We start from the raw sequence: 14,279 nt of genomic DNA, 5'->3' as shown, positions 1-14,279 counted from the left end.
GCTTTGGAGCTAGAACAACTGCAGGTGGTCGGGCACGGCGCCCCGACGCCTGCCGGGAGTTGTAGTTCCCCCGGCCGTGTCACTCCGGTGTTGCCCACCCCGCCTGCCCTGGGAAGGGACGGGCCGAACCTCAAGGGGCTGCGCTTTCCTTTGTGGACGTGGCGAGGGGCGCCCTTGGCCCGCCGAGCTCTCATCGGCCCCGCCCCATGAGGCCCTCAAGAGCGCTCATTGGTAGGAGGGCGGGGCCTCTGCGCTGCGGGAGGCGGGGCCTGGCTGGAGAGCAGCCAAATTAGGCATCTTTTTGGAGAACTCAGAGTGGAATTTAGAGAGCGAAGTGAAGCTGCTTGACCGGGTAAAGGGAGGCGGGGGCGGCTGCCCTGCCCAGCGAGGACGGTTCGGGTCCGCTTGGGTGGAGGATTGGGGACCAAGCTGAAAGCGATGCCCGGGGGCCTGCATGATTTCTTTCTGGCCACGACCCCGCCCTGAACTATGCTTGGGAATTGCGCCACGTCTCCCGCTTGAATCCTCCCCACTTGCGGCTCTGGTACGCCTCTGGGACTTCCTCAGAGGATTCGGTCCCCACAGCTGGCTTAACCTCAGAGAACCCCGCCTCCCTTCTCCCCTTCCCGTCCCTTCTTGAGCCCCAAACTTTGCAGCCAGCTACCAACTCTCTGTCCTATCCTAGGCTCCCCCATCCCCATCCTCCTGTCCCGTCTCTGTCCTGTTCTCTGTGACCCCTGACTCCTAGCCTCCACCACTCCTCAGGGACTGATGATGTGGCGACCATCACTTCTGCTGCTGCTGTTGCTGCTCAGGCGCGGAGCCCAGGGAAAGCCATCCCCTGACGCCGGCCCTCATGGCGAGGGGAGGGTGCACCACGCGGCCCCCCTGAGCGAGGCCCTTCATGATGACGCTCACGGGGACTTCCAATATGATCATGAGGCTTTTCTGGGACGAGAAGTGGCCAAGGAATTCGACCAACTCACCCCAGAGGAAAGCCAAGCCCGTCTGGGGTAGGAGAGAGATGGAGTGGGAGGAGGATTCAGGGTTGTAATTTTAAAGAGGGAGGTCAGGGGAGGCCTCGGTGAGAGGGTAATATATGAGACACGTGGGTGTATGGGGAAATAGCATTCCAGGCAGAGAGAACTGTAAGTGCAAAGGCCATGAAGCAGGATCGGGCCTGATGTGCCTGATGTGTCTGAAGAACAGTGAGACCTATGTGACTGGAACCCAGTGAGCGGAGGGAGAGAGTAGAAGGTAGTTGCAGAGAGAACAAAGGGGTCAGGTTGTGCAGGGCCTTTGGGGCCACAGTGAAGTTTTAAGCTTTTCTCTGAGTGAGATAAGGGATATGGGATGGCTCTGAGCAGAGAGAGGATGTGAGCTGACCTGGGCTTTAACAGGATCCCTCTGGTTGCCATGCAGGGAACAGACTATAGGAATCAAGAAGCAGGGAGCCCAGTGAGGAAGTGACTGCAGTCTTCCAGGTGGGAGAAAAGAGACTAGGGTCACCAGATTCAGGGTGGAGATAGCGGTGGTGGCCAGGTCTGCTGGCTGGGATATTGTGCATGGATGGGGTTGGGTGTAGGAAGGATGGGGGAGGAAAGGCAGTGATAGACTTACACATTTGACATAGCACTTACTACAATGCCTGGCGCCGTTCAAAGTGCTTTACGAGACTTAAGTCGTTTAATCCCCACACGCTGTGAGGTATGTTCTGTTATTTATCCCCATTTTACAGAGGGGGAAACTAAGGCACAGACAGGGTAAGTGACTTGCCCACGGTCACACAGCCAACAAGAAGAGGTGGCAGGATTTGAACCTAAATGTCTGGCTCTAGAGCCCAAACTCTTAACCACAGCTGGAACCTCAGGGTAGCCGGACCCCTACTAAACAGAGCAGAGACAGCCTAGCGCGGGAGGAAGGGATCAGCGACCTGGGCAGGGCCATCTCAAATTCAATTCTGGGGACTGGTTTGCGGGGGCTTCGGGACGGTGACAGGAAGAAGGGCTCCATGTGGGCTCTGTTAGCGGTTGGGCGAGAACACAGACCAATGATGGGGCATTGCCAGGGGAGAGGGATGGGACCTGGGAGCCGAGAGAAGGGGCATGAGGTGGGGGCCTAAAAGGGCTTGACATGTGACATGGAGGTGTACAGGATCAGGCTGGAGCACGAGGAGGAGTGGGTGGAGGCCGAGCCTGCAGTGTTGGGGCTGATGGTCACAGGGCAAAGCCTGATAACGTCTGGAAAAAACTAGAGGAAAGGGGCGAGTCGCAGCATACCTCGGGGCTGCAGGGATACGGGCCTGAAATTGACGCTCGCAGCCAGGGAGGGGGCCGAGCAGGGGCCGGGGCTAGAGGGGCTAGAGGTTCTGAAGACTGGCAGAGCCAGGGCAAGGGGGCGGGGCCTGAGACGGCCAGAGGTCCGGAGAGTATGTAGCCGTGGCAATCGGAGTTCAGAGTGAGTCTTGGGACAGGGAATCTGCGGGCGAGGGGCACGGTGTGACTCCCTGCCCCCTGCCCCCCTCCCCAGCTCGTTCAAGCTAGAGGTGGAGCACGTGCAGGCCAGAGTGGAGAGTGGGACCCTGGATTGTCATAGATCCTATCCCCAGGCGGGCGTGTCGTGGACCGCAGCGCCAGCCACAGGCCCGCCGCGTCTCGGAAAGGGCGTTATCGCTTCTGGGAGCGGACCCTGGATTGAGGGGGCAGAGCCCTGAGGAGGGCGTGGTACCGGGATTGACAGGCGCCTCCCCCCAATTTGCTGGCGACTCAGTGACATTTTCAGCCCTATGTGGGGTTGTGTCTCGAGTTCCTGGAAGAAGGCGGGACTCGGGGGTGGGCGGGGCCCGAGACTGACGTGTGCCCCGCCCTGGTTCGCAGGCGCATCGTGGACCGCATGGACCGCGCCGGGGACGGGGACGGCTGGGTGTCGCTGGCCGAGCTCCGCGCGTGGATCGCACACACGCAGCAGCGGCACATACGGGACTCAGTGAGCGCGGCCTGGAACACGTACGACACAGACCGTGACGGGCGTGTGGGTTGGGAGGAGCTGCGCAACGCCACCTACGGCCACTACGAGCCGGGTACGCGACCCGACCCCTGCTCCCCACACACACCATGACCCGGACCTTTTTTGACACCTTCATCCTGAGAACTTTAAGCCCGTTAACCAGATCCCTGACCTTTGACCTCCGACCCTTGACCAGGGTCTACCCACTTCTAGAACCCCATCACCCTGAAACCCCCAACCCCTTACCTCTGGTTTCTCATTCTGACATCCACTGAGGAGCTTCAGATCCTTGACCGGGGACATCTACCTCCCAAGCCCTATCGGCCTGACCTTTGATCTCTGACCTCTCATCCTGAGAACCCCAAGCCATTTATTCTTCCTCTGCCTCTGGATTCCCTCCCCTCCATCCCCATGCCCCAGTCCTCGGCCCCCCACGGCTCTTCTCCACTCCCTCCTGGACCCTCAACCCAGCCTCCCCCTCCAGCCTGTCCCTCCCATACACCCAGAGGGATCTTTCCACACTCAGAGCTGACCTTGACCTTCCCCTGCTCACAGCCCCCCATGGCTCCCCAGGGTCCCCAGGAGAGAGTTTTAGCGCCTCAGCCCAGTCTCACCCAACCATCCACCATCGTTTTTCTACATTTTCTGCCCCAGCTAAGTGGATCTTCTGCAGTTTCCCTGAACTCACCGTGCTCTTCAAACCTCTACACTCTGCACGTACTGTTCCCTTTGTTGAAAATGTCCTTCCCCTCCTCTGTGTCCAGCAAGCTGAGTCAGTATACTGCACCAGAGCGCAACTTCGGGGCCCAATGGGCCAGTATCAACTCAAAGTCCATCCTTCCTGGCTGCATGACCTTGGGCAAGTTATTTCCTCTCTCTGACAGTCAGTTTTCTCCTTCATAAAGTAAGAATAAATGAAAAAACTGGGAATTCCCTGGCGGTCCAGTGGTTAGGGCTTTGTGCTTTCACTGCCAACCGTGCGGGTTCAATTCCTGGTCGGGGAACTAAGATCCCACAAGCCGCTTGGTGCGGCCAAAAAAACCTCAACAACAACAACTACTACAAAATAACTCATTTTGCTTGCTTCTTGTGAGAATTAATTGCAATTTTGTAGATAAAGAGCTTAGCACATAATAAGCTCTCACTACAAGGTAGCTACTATTAATTATTATTAATTCGGTGGAGGTCTCCCTGCCCTGACTCCCCAGAGTTAGATCCCTTTGTCTTTTTTTTTTCTTTTTTTAAAAATTTTTGCCACACCCTGCTTCATGTGGAACCTCAGTTCCTGGACCAGGGATTGAACCCGAGTCCCCTGCATTGGAAGGTGGAGCCTTAACCACTGGACCACCAGGGAAGTCCCACACCCCTTTGTCTTAAAGCACATCCCACCAAGATCCCTTCTTCTCCAGGTGAAGAATTTCACGACGTGGAGGATGCAGAGACCTACAAGAAGATGCTGACTCGGGACGAGCGGCGTTTCCGGGTGGCTGACCAGGATGGGGACTCAATGGCCACTCGGGAGGAGCTTACGGCCTTTTTGCATCCTGAGGAGTTCCCTCATATGCGGGACATTGTGATTGCTGTGAGTGGGGGCCTGAGGAACGCTGCTTCCCACCTCCCTCCCAGGACCCAGGCTTCTGATGACAGGACTAGCCTCCCAGCACTTACCTTCGGGGCTCCAGTGCCCACCCTCCAACCCCCCAGTATCTAATCTCTCCTGATCTGGCCTCCCCTTTCTGTGCTCACATTTGGGGTCCAGGCACCCAGCCTGCCTTCAGAAAACCACATCCCCCAGCAGTGCCTTAGATAGCCCCATCCTGGCTGAACCCCAGGAAAATCCCAACCCCAGACATGGAGTGTCCACTCTGAGGCCATTCCTGCTAGCCCCCCATCTTCTATTACTTTATATATATATATATATATATATATATATATATATATATATATTTTTTTTTTTTTTTTTTTTTTTGCCAACTCTGTCTCTATTTTAGAGTGGCAGGATTTTTTTTCTCTTCTCTCTTTTTTTTTCCATTTGACTTTAATTTCTAGAGCCATTTTAGGTTCACAGCAAAATTGAGTGGAAAGTCTAGAGATTTCTCCTGTACCCCCTGCCCATGCCAGGTGTAGTTAACTTCTTCCACCCGGTGGGGTTTCAGTACCTATAAGACAGCTCAAAGGACATGGCTCAGAATATTATCTATAGCCCTTGAAGAGGAACTAAAGGGTCCTTGACTATGCTTAATGACTAAACTAATAATATTTTGTCCTGTTTGACTGTTTTCCTTTGTTTCTGCATTTTCTCAGCCCTGATGCCTCTTTCTCCCCAGGAAACCCTGGAGGATCTGGACAAGAACAAAGACGGCTATGTGCAAGTGGACGAGTACATCGGTGAGTGGGACCTGATTCCCTCCCCAAGGAGGCCTGTCCTCTCCCGAGCATGGGTGGCAGCTGATATATATCAGCCATTAGAGCGAAGGCTCTCTCAGGAGGGGCAGGGTTGCTGCCTGGGTCCATCCGTCCACCCAACATTTACTGAGTATCCACTGTGGGCCAGGCCTAAGGAACATTTACTGAGCACATATATTTGCGGGACCCAGCAAATCTTTATCAAACACCTATTGTATACCAGGCTCAGGAAACATTTATTGAGTCCCTTCTGTTTGCCAGACCGCAAAAGCATTTATCAAGCACCTACTGTGTGCCGGGCCAGGAAACATTTATCAAGCACCTACTGCATGTTGGTGGTCGAGGACAGAGCAGAGAATATCACAGAGCAGGTCCATTCCTGGGAGAGTGTGGAGTTTCTACAAAATCAGGGCTCAGGGGCTGTGTTTGGTTGGGATAGGATGTCAGGGAAATTGTCTTGAGCCTGCATTTACACAGCAAATGCTGCATCTCCTGTTATTCAGGATGTCTGGGAGCCCCCGAGACACCCCCCAATTCCCCATTGGTCCTGCCTCTGTCCCTGTCCTCAGGGGTACAGAGAATTTGGTTGAAGGGAAGGCTATTAAACGTGGAAGTCTTTAAAGTTTGAAAACATTGCTTTATAGAATGCTTTTATGGAACAAACCCATAGGCAAGACATTTTAATTTAAGCATCATTTATTTTTTTCTGTCTTTGAGGAAGATAGAAGTCTCTCTCTCCCTTTTTGGTCAGAAAGAACTCCAGGGACTTCCCTGGCAGTCCAGTGGTTAGGACTCGGCGCTTTCACTGCCATGGCCACAGGTTCAGTTCCTGGTCAGGGAACTAAGATCTCGCAAGACGCACGGCATGGCAAAAAAAAAAAAAAAAAGATGTAAGACCATTTAAAAAAAAAAAAAGGAAGCCTGAAGGCTAAGTGGGTAATTGTGTGCCTGGCACCTGTTCCATCTATGAGGACATCCCTCCCTGTGACAGCTCCCTGGCCTGGCCCCGGAGTAGAGGAAGGCGTTCTGTCCTAATTATGGTGGCTTTGTGTCTGGTATAAAAAGACTTGTCAGGTTGTAATGTCTTCCAAATGTATCTGTGGGTCCTTGGGGTGAAGAGCTTTTCAAACATTTACAAATGATTGCAACAAATGAGAGGCTCCTGGAATCTCTAGGGATGTTCTGGGTGTGGTGAGCTGATCAAAGTGTCGCTTTAGAGGATCTCCTATAAAAACCTTCACTCATTACTCCTTCATATGGGTGCCTACTATGTGCCAGGCACTGCACCACACAGGGCACACTCTGTTTCATGCGTGTATCAATCAAATGGATGGATGATTCAACCAATCAAATGACCAATCAATGAAGTCAGTTTCACGTGCAGCATAATGATCACCTGCAAGTCGGGTTTGTTATCAATTCCATTTAACAGAAGAGGAAACTGAGGTGAAGGAAAGTGAAGTGGGTGGTCCGAGGTTCCGGGGTCCAGGAGTGTCAGAGCCAGGCTGGGAGGCCCCGGGAACTGCCCCTGATGTCGCCCCCTCTCACCCCCAACCCCAGCGGATCTGTACTCGGCAGAGGCCGGGGAGGAGGAGCCAGCCTGGGTGCGGACGGAGCGGGAACAGTTCCGGGACTTCCGAGATCTGAACAAGGACGGGCAGCTGGATGGGAGTGAGGTGGGCCACTGGGTGCTGCCCCCTGCCCAGGACCAGCCGCTGGTGGAGGCCAACCACTTGCTGCACGAGAGTGACACGGACCAGGTGCAGGGGCGCAGGGGGTGACGCTGGCCCGGGGGGCGGAAATGACCAAAACGTGCGCCTTGGGCTCTGGGGTCCCTATTTGGCTGGAGAAAGAAAGAGGGACAGAGAGATCGAGGTGGGGAGGGAGAAAAGCAGGAACAGAGACCCAGGGAGAGGGGGACAGGGACCCAGGGAGAGGGGGACCCAGAGAGACGGGAACAGAGACCATGGGAGCCATACTTGGCTCCAGGGAGGAGTCTCCCAGGCAGGGCCCCTGTGGCGTCCTGCTGACCTCTGACCCCCCCCCCCCTCAGGATGGGCGTCTGAGCAAGGCTGAGATCCTGGGCAACTGGAACATGTTCGTGGGCAGCCAGGCCACCAACTACGGCGAGGACCTGACGCGTCACCATGATGAGCTCTGAGCCCCAGCGTGCCCACTGCAGCCTTGTCGCCCCATGGGCTGACCCGCAGAGGGGCCCCCGTGGCCAGGGCCCCCTGTCCAGCCCTGCAGGATGCGGACGCAGCCTCCGGTGTCCCCCTGCTCCTGGGCTCTCACAGACCCACCAGGTCAACTTCTCTCCCTGAGACATCACAGCCCCTCCCAGATACCCCCAGGGGCTCACAGACCCAAAGTGAGGGACCACCCACTTCTCACTGGCAGAGTCTCCCCGCCCAGACCAAGGCTCCCTACGCCAAGCTCAGCCTCTAAGAGCCTCCACTAACCCCCAGATCCGAATCTGAGCCTCACACCACAGAGACGAGAAACACTCCCCCAGGTGCCCCGAACTCGCCCCCAGCACTTGCCCAAAGGATGCCTCCTCTCTGCCAGGGAAGCAATAAAATCTAGTGCTGGGGCCCCATCTGTGTGTCTCTCTGAGGGGGTAACAGGGGCCTTGGGGGCTGTGGCTGGGAGAGGAACGTGCTGGGAGTTGGGGGCTGTGGGCTGAAGGAGGGGACAAGGCATTTGAAGAGGGAGCTCTGGGGGTTGGGCAGGGTTTGAGGTCGTCCCTGGAAACAAAAAATAAAACTAGAGGGCAGAAGACCTAAATAGACATTTCTCCAAAGAAGACATCCAGTGGCCAACAGGCACATGAAAAGATGCTCAGTGTCACTAATTATTGGAGAAATGCAAATCAAAACCACAATGAGGTACCACCTCACACTACCAGTCAGAATGGCCATCATTAAAAAGTCCACAAATAATAAATGCTGGAGAGGGTGTGGAGGAGAGAGGGGAGCCTTCCTACACAGTTGGTGGGAATGTAAATTGGTGCAACCACTATGGAAAACAGTATGGAGTTTCCTCAAAAAACTAAAAATAGAACTACCATATGATCCAGCAATCCCACTCCTGGGCATATAACAGGAGAAAACTAATTCGAAAAGATACATGCACCCCAATGTTCATTACAGCACTATTTACAATAGCCAAGACATGGAAACAACCTAAATGTCCATCGACAGATGAATGGCTAAAGAAGATGTGGTACATATATATAATGAAATACTACCCAGTCATAAAAAAGAATGAAATAATGCCATTTGCAGCAACATGGATGGACCCAGAGATTATCATACTAAGTGATCTAAGCCAGACAAAGACAAATATTATACTATCTCACTTATATGTGAAATCTAAAAAATGATACAAATGAACTTATTTACAAAACAGAAACAGACCCACAGACACAGAAAACAAACTTACGGTTACCAAAAGGGAAAGTGGGGGGAGGGATAAATTAGGAGTTTGGGATTAGCAGATACACAGTACTATATATAAAATAGGTAAACAACAAGGACCTACTGTATAGCACAGGGAACTATAGTCAATATCTTATAATGACCTATAATGGAAAAGAATCTGAAAAAGAATATATATATAGCTGAATCACTTTGCTGTACACCGGAAACTAACACAACATTGTAAGTCAACAGTACTTCAAAGAAAAAAAAAAGTGAACCATAATATGTCTATACACTTTAGCTAATAATGATGTATCAATACTGATTTACCAATTATAACAAAGTGCCACACTAGTGCAAGATGTTAATAGTAGGGAAAACTGAGAACTCTCTACTTTCCACTCATTTTGTAATAGGGAAGAACTTTTGTATCCTATTACAAGTTAATCACTAAAGGGATTTTGCCTATAAGCTTAAATCATACATAATGACCCATCTCGGGGAACCCTGCCTCCCAGGTAATGAGCATTAAGCTAAAATACCTTTGTTTAGCTCAAGGGAAACCTCCTGACCAGGCCCACCTGTGAATGGCTGAGGGAAGGAAGAAATTAACACCCGGAGTCTGACCCGGAACCAGGACTTTCTCTCTCCCCTTTTAGTATAAAAGGAGCCTGAATTCTAACTCGGGGAAGATGGTTCTTTTGAGATGCTAGCCCACCATCTTCTCAGTATGCTGGCTTTGTGAATGAAGTCACTATTCTTTGCCCCAATGACTCATCTCTGGATTTACTGGCCTGACGTGGGGCAAGTAGTACCAATTTTTGCAAAGCCGGCCAGGAGCCTTGCTGCTCATGGCCAACCAGCCCAGGTTGGGGAATTTTCGGGTAAGGCCCTAGCAGCTGCCGGCACTTGTCCTGAGGCTCTTCCCTTCAAAATTCCCCAAAGCGGCACCAGCTGACCCATCGCTTGGCATTGGGAGCAAGAAATCGACCTGTGGGAGCCAACAGGCTCCATACAGCAGGGTGAGTAGTTCTGGTGTGTACAGCCGGAAACTTTTTCCTCCACTTGGGGCTTTTTTCTCCGGAATAAGCCAGTTTGTTTTGTATTTGAGTGGGGGTACCCTGTTGGAGAGAGGCAATAACAGCTGGACTTTTCCCCTGATTTGTGAACGGGATCGTTTGTTTCTTTGGATGCTGGCGTTTGTGTGCGCTGTTTTTGTTTTGTCTTGTATTTCTGTCTTTAAAAATTGGGGAATGTTTCTACTATCCCTAAAGAAAGTCCTCTGGGGTGTATTTTGGGTAGGTGATCTGATAACAGCTATTAATCCATGACTGAGAGGAAGATGATATTTCATGGTAACGATGTGTGGCCACAATACCTGTTAGGATCTCCACAAGAGGGCTAGGGAGGGTTATCTTGGGACCCTGTGCCCCATGTAACGTCACCCTTGCTGTGGTGTTAATTCCGTTGCCTGCAGTCTCCTGTGTTGTTGGTCTGGATCCAACAGCTCTCCAAGGAGTCGCATTGCGTGAGGGTTGAGTTGATGGCTCTTGTGATATGTAAAGTCCCGTGACCAAACTCGAGGGTTTATTTAGGTTTTTGTTTGTTGTTAGGGGTTTTTCATTTCATTTTGTTTTGGTACCATTTTTTCATTTACAGATTGATGTCAAATGAAGGAAAGGAACACACACACACACACACACACAAACACCTGTCTGTTCTTGTCCAAAAGTGGGACATTCCCAGGGAGAAGAGAAAGGTTCCACTTGGTTCTTAAAATCACTGAGAGGCCCATCCCAGAATTCAGCCTGGTTGGTGGATGCCAAGGCCAATAGGCATCCTTTTAATGGTTAGAGATGCTTCATCGCTATTTATGGTTTTATGGTTGCCTTTGAATGGCTCTGTAGTTATTCTGTGGAGAAACAGGGAAGAATGATGAAATCCTCTAGGTGCAAGCATTTGTGCTACTACATCAGGGTGGGAAAAGTCAGACAGTTGTCACTTTATGGTAATAAAAACCCAAGGGAACATCTGTCGTACAGGAAGAAAAGAAAAGGAGTGAGGGGGACTTAACACAAAGGAACCTGCCTTACCGAAGATCAGCAAATAGACTTTACTCAAATGCCTCAAGCTGCAGGAGATTTCAGATACCTGCTGGTGTTTGTGGACACTTTCAGAATGGGTGGAAGCATATCCCACCTGGACAGAAAAAGCCTCTGAAGTGGTGAAAGCTCTCCTTAAGGATATTATTCCCCGATTTAGATTGTCTTACACCCTTCAAAGTGACAATGGACCTGCTTTTGTCTCCAGTGTAACCAAACAGGTATCTAAAGCACTGCAAATTAACTGGAAAGTACATTCCTCCTGGAGACCACAATCAACAGGAAAAACCGAGAAAATGAATCATACATTAAAAAGCATTGCTAAAATATGTCAAGAGACTAATTTAACTTGGGATAAGACCTTGACAGTAACTGTTTTGTTTTATCCGGAGTTTATAATTGTTATCTGTGGGAGGGTTGGAATTTTACTCCAAGTGTGACTCAAAAGCTTTTAATTATAAACATGATGGCATACCGCCCCCTAGTGGCGGACTGTGGAGAATTGGTTTAGGAAGGAGTAGGGAAAATTTGTAGCTCTCTGGGGGCTGCATGTTTGAAAACATTTTTTTTAAAATCAAAATAATACGCATACATAGCAACAAATTACTTTTATGGAAAAACTTATGATAAAAAGCTGCCCAGCACCTGGACACTCTTAGTGCCTCTCCCCAGGCTTTTTTTTTTTTAATCTTTTGCACATTTTATTTTTAAATTTTGGCAATATACTCGTGGGATACAAAATTCTAAATACATATGATGATACTAAAACCAAAGTCTTCCTTCCACTAAGGTCGCCTCTTCTGGCAGCCAGTGTTTTTCTCAGGGAGAATTTACACAGAATTAAGCAAAAAAAAGCACAACTTGTTTTACTTTTAATGGAAATGACAGCAGATAAATAATATTTTTACCATTCTTGTTTCTCTTACTGCCTTTTTTTTTTTTAAGTCAGAATCCTCCAATTGTAAATTTTAAAAATTATTTATGGGCTTCCCCAGTGGCGCAGTGGTTAAGAATCCGCCTGCCAATTCAGGGGACACGGGTTCGAGCCCTGGTCTGGGAAGATCCCACATGCCGCGGAGCAACTAAGCCCGTGCGCCACAACTACTGAGCCTGCGCTCTAGAGCCTGCGAGCCACAACTACTGAGCCTGCGTGCCACAACTACTGAAGCCCGTGAGCCTAGAGCCCGTGCTCTGCAACAAGAGAAGCCACGGCAATGAGAAGCCCGCACACTGCAGTGAAGAGTAGCCCCTGCTTGCCTCAACTAGAGAAAGCCAGCGCACAGCAATGAAGACCCATCGCAGCCAAAAATAAAAATAAAAAAGGAATAAATAAAATAAATAAATTAAAAATTATTTATTTTTTCATTAAGGTAATTAAGAATACATTTTGAAGACTATTTCAACTCAGTCCACAAAGAAAGTCTTCATTTCCTTTCTCTCCCCTGTTCCCCCTGCTTTCTCTCTCTCTCTCTCTCACAGTCTTACAGCTGAGTGATATTCTCCTGGATAGATTATTTATTTATTTTTTTTTTATAAATTTATTTTATTTATATATATATATTTTATTTTTGGCTGCTTTGGGTCTTCGTTGCTGTGCACAGGCTTTCTCTAGTTGCGGTGAGCGGGGTTTTCTCTTGCTTCGGAGCACGGGCTCTAGGCGTGCAGGCTTCAGTAGTTGTGGCACGCAGGCTCAGTAGTTGTGGCACACGGGCTTAGTTGCCCTGTGGCATGTGGGATCTTCCCGGACCAGGGCTTGAACCCGTATCCCCTGCATTGGCAGGCGGATTCTTAACCACTGCGCCACCAGGGAAGTCCCTGGATAGATTATTTAACCAGTTCTCTACTGAACAACATTTAAGTTGTTTCTAGTCTTTTCTCTTCCAAAGGATGCGGCACAGAAGGCACTAGCACATCCGTAATTTTCCATGAATTTAACTGCAGATAAATTCCTAGAAATGGAATTTATGAATTCGGTAGACACTGCCAAACTGCCAAGGACATCTCTTTGTTATTGCAGTGAATTTAAGGACATTTTTATGGGAGAATAACATATGAAAAGTGTACAACTCAAGTGTTCAGCAACATGAATTTTCAGACTGCATGCACACACCTGAAACTAGTTCTCAGATGGAGAAAGAAAACACTATCAGCCCCCGGGAGGACCCAGACATCACCTCCCCAAGGATAACTACTACCCCGATTTCAAAGGGCATACTTCCGCCTATTTATTTAGAGAACTAAAAGCACGTTGTGTGCACTCATAGATGTTTCGTAGAGTGGTCCTTTTCGTTGCTGTATAGCACTCCACTGGGAATGGCCCACAGGTCATGCATTCTGCTGTTGATAAACTTGGGTCATTTCCAGTAAGCGGCTATGACAAACAGAGCTGCTGTGAACATTCTAGTTTGCGTTTTGTTGAGGCTGTTTGTATGTGTGTTGGTTGCAGAGGTCAGAGTAAGATTGCCAGGTCATGCAGTCACCATTCTTTAGTTTTACTACATGTGGCCAAATCGTTTCCCCAGTTTCCATGCCTACCGGCGTAGTAAAGAAAATTCTAGTGTCTCCACGTGCTTACTGAGAAATTCGGGAACTTTGGAACTGTTTCTGCTTTTAGTTCTCCCACTGGTGACCCCTGACACCTCCAGATTAGTGATGAAAGCCACCGGCTTCTGAGAGCCAGCCTGGGAGAAGCAGTCGGGTGGGGTCTCTTGACGATGTCAGATCTTCTGATTCTTTTTTTTAAATAAATTTATTTATTTTTGGCTGCACTGGGTTTTCGTTGCTGCGCACGGGCTTTCTCTAGTTGCAGCGAGCGGGGGCTACTCTTCATTGCGATGCGCGGGCTTCTCATTGCGGTGGCTTCTCTTGTTGAGGAGCATGGGTTCTAGGCGCGTGGGCTCGGTAGTTGTGGCTCATGGGCTCTAGAGCGCAGGCTTAGTAGTTGCAGCGCACGGGCTCCGTTGCTCCGCGGCATGTGGGAATCTTCCCGGACCAGGGCTCGCACCCGTGTCCCCTGCGTTGGCAGGCGGATTCTTAACCACTGCGCCACCAGGGAAGCCCCTTTGCTTTGAACTCTAGACCAGTGTCTAAGGAACCTCTGCTGAGAAAACACAGAATTTGTCTCCACTTCCCGTCCCGCCCTTCTGCCACAGCTTCAGCTGTGGTCTGACTCTTGCTTCCTCTCCTCGTTACCTTTGAAATCTTAAAGGAAACCTATGGCTTAGAGTGAGGACCTTGACTCACACCCCACCCCTCCCCGCAGAGTGTCTCAAAGGGCCTGTGAACTAAAGAGTGGGATTTAGGCTCCTTGTGGAAATCCAGAATTTCCAATCTTGCACCTTTA

The 14,279-nt window shown here is 50.2% G+C and overlaps 1 protein-coding gene across 2 annotated transcripts; it reads left to right on the top strand.

Annotated features, from left to right (window-relative positions):
* Positions 1 to 198: 198 nt before the first annotated feature.
* Positions 199 to 8,011, top strand: RCN3 (reticulocalbin 3). Of its 2 annotated transcripts, none has more exons than XM_082435976.1 (7): positions 199 to 352; positions 766 to 1,013; positions 2,877 to 3,079; positions 4,416 to 4,588; positions 5,334 to 5,394; positions 6,973 to 7,172; positions 7,466 to 8,011. In XM_082435976.1, the coding sequence occupies exons 2-7, from the start codon at positions 772 to 774 to the stop codon at positions 7,571 to 7,573; spliced, it is 987 nt and encodes a 328-aa protein (XP_082292102.1). In that variant the 5' UTR covers positions 199 to 352; positions 766 to 771; the 3' UTR covers positions 7,574 to 8,011. The 2 variants fall into 2 exon arrangements, with proteins under 2 accessions (XP_082292102.1, XP_082292101.1); XM_082435975.1 differs by having other exon boundaries at positions 309 to 544.
* Positions 8,012 to 14,279: the final 6,268 nt, after the last annotated feature.

Source organism: Balaenoptera physalus, assembly GCF_965194825.1.
Source record: "Balaenoptera physalus genome assembly, chromosome: 19".
Lineage (NCBI taxonomy): Eukaryota > Metazoa > Chordata > Mammalia > Artiodactyla > Balaenopteridae > Balaenoptera > Balaenoptera physalus.
This window is presented reverse-complemented; position numbering and strand designations above follow the sequence as displayed.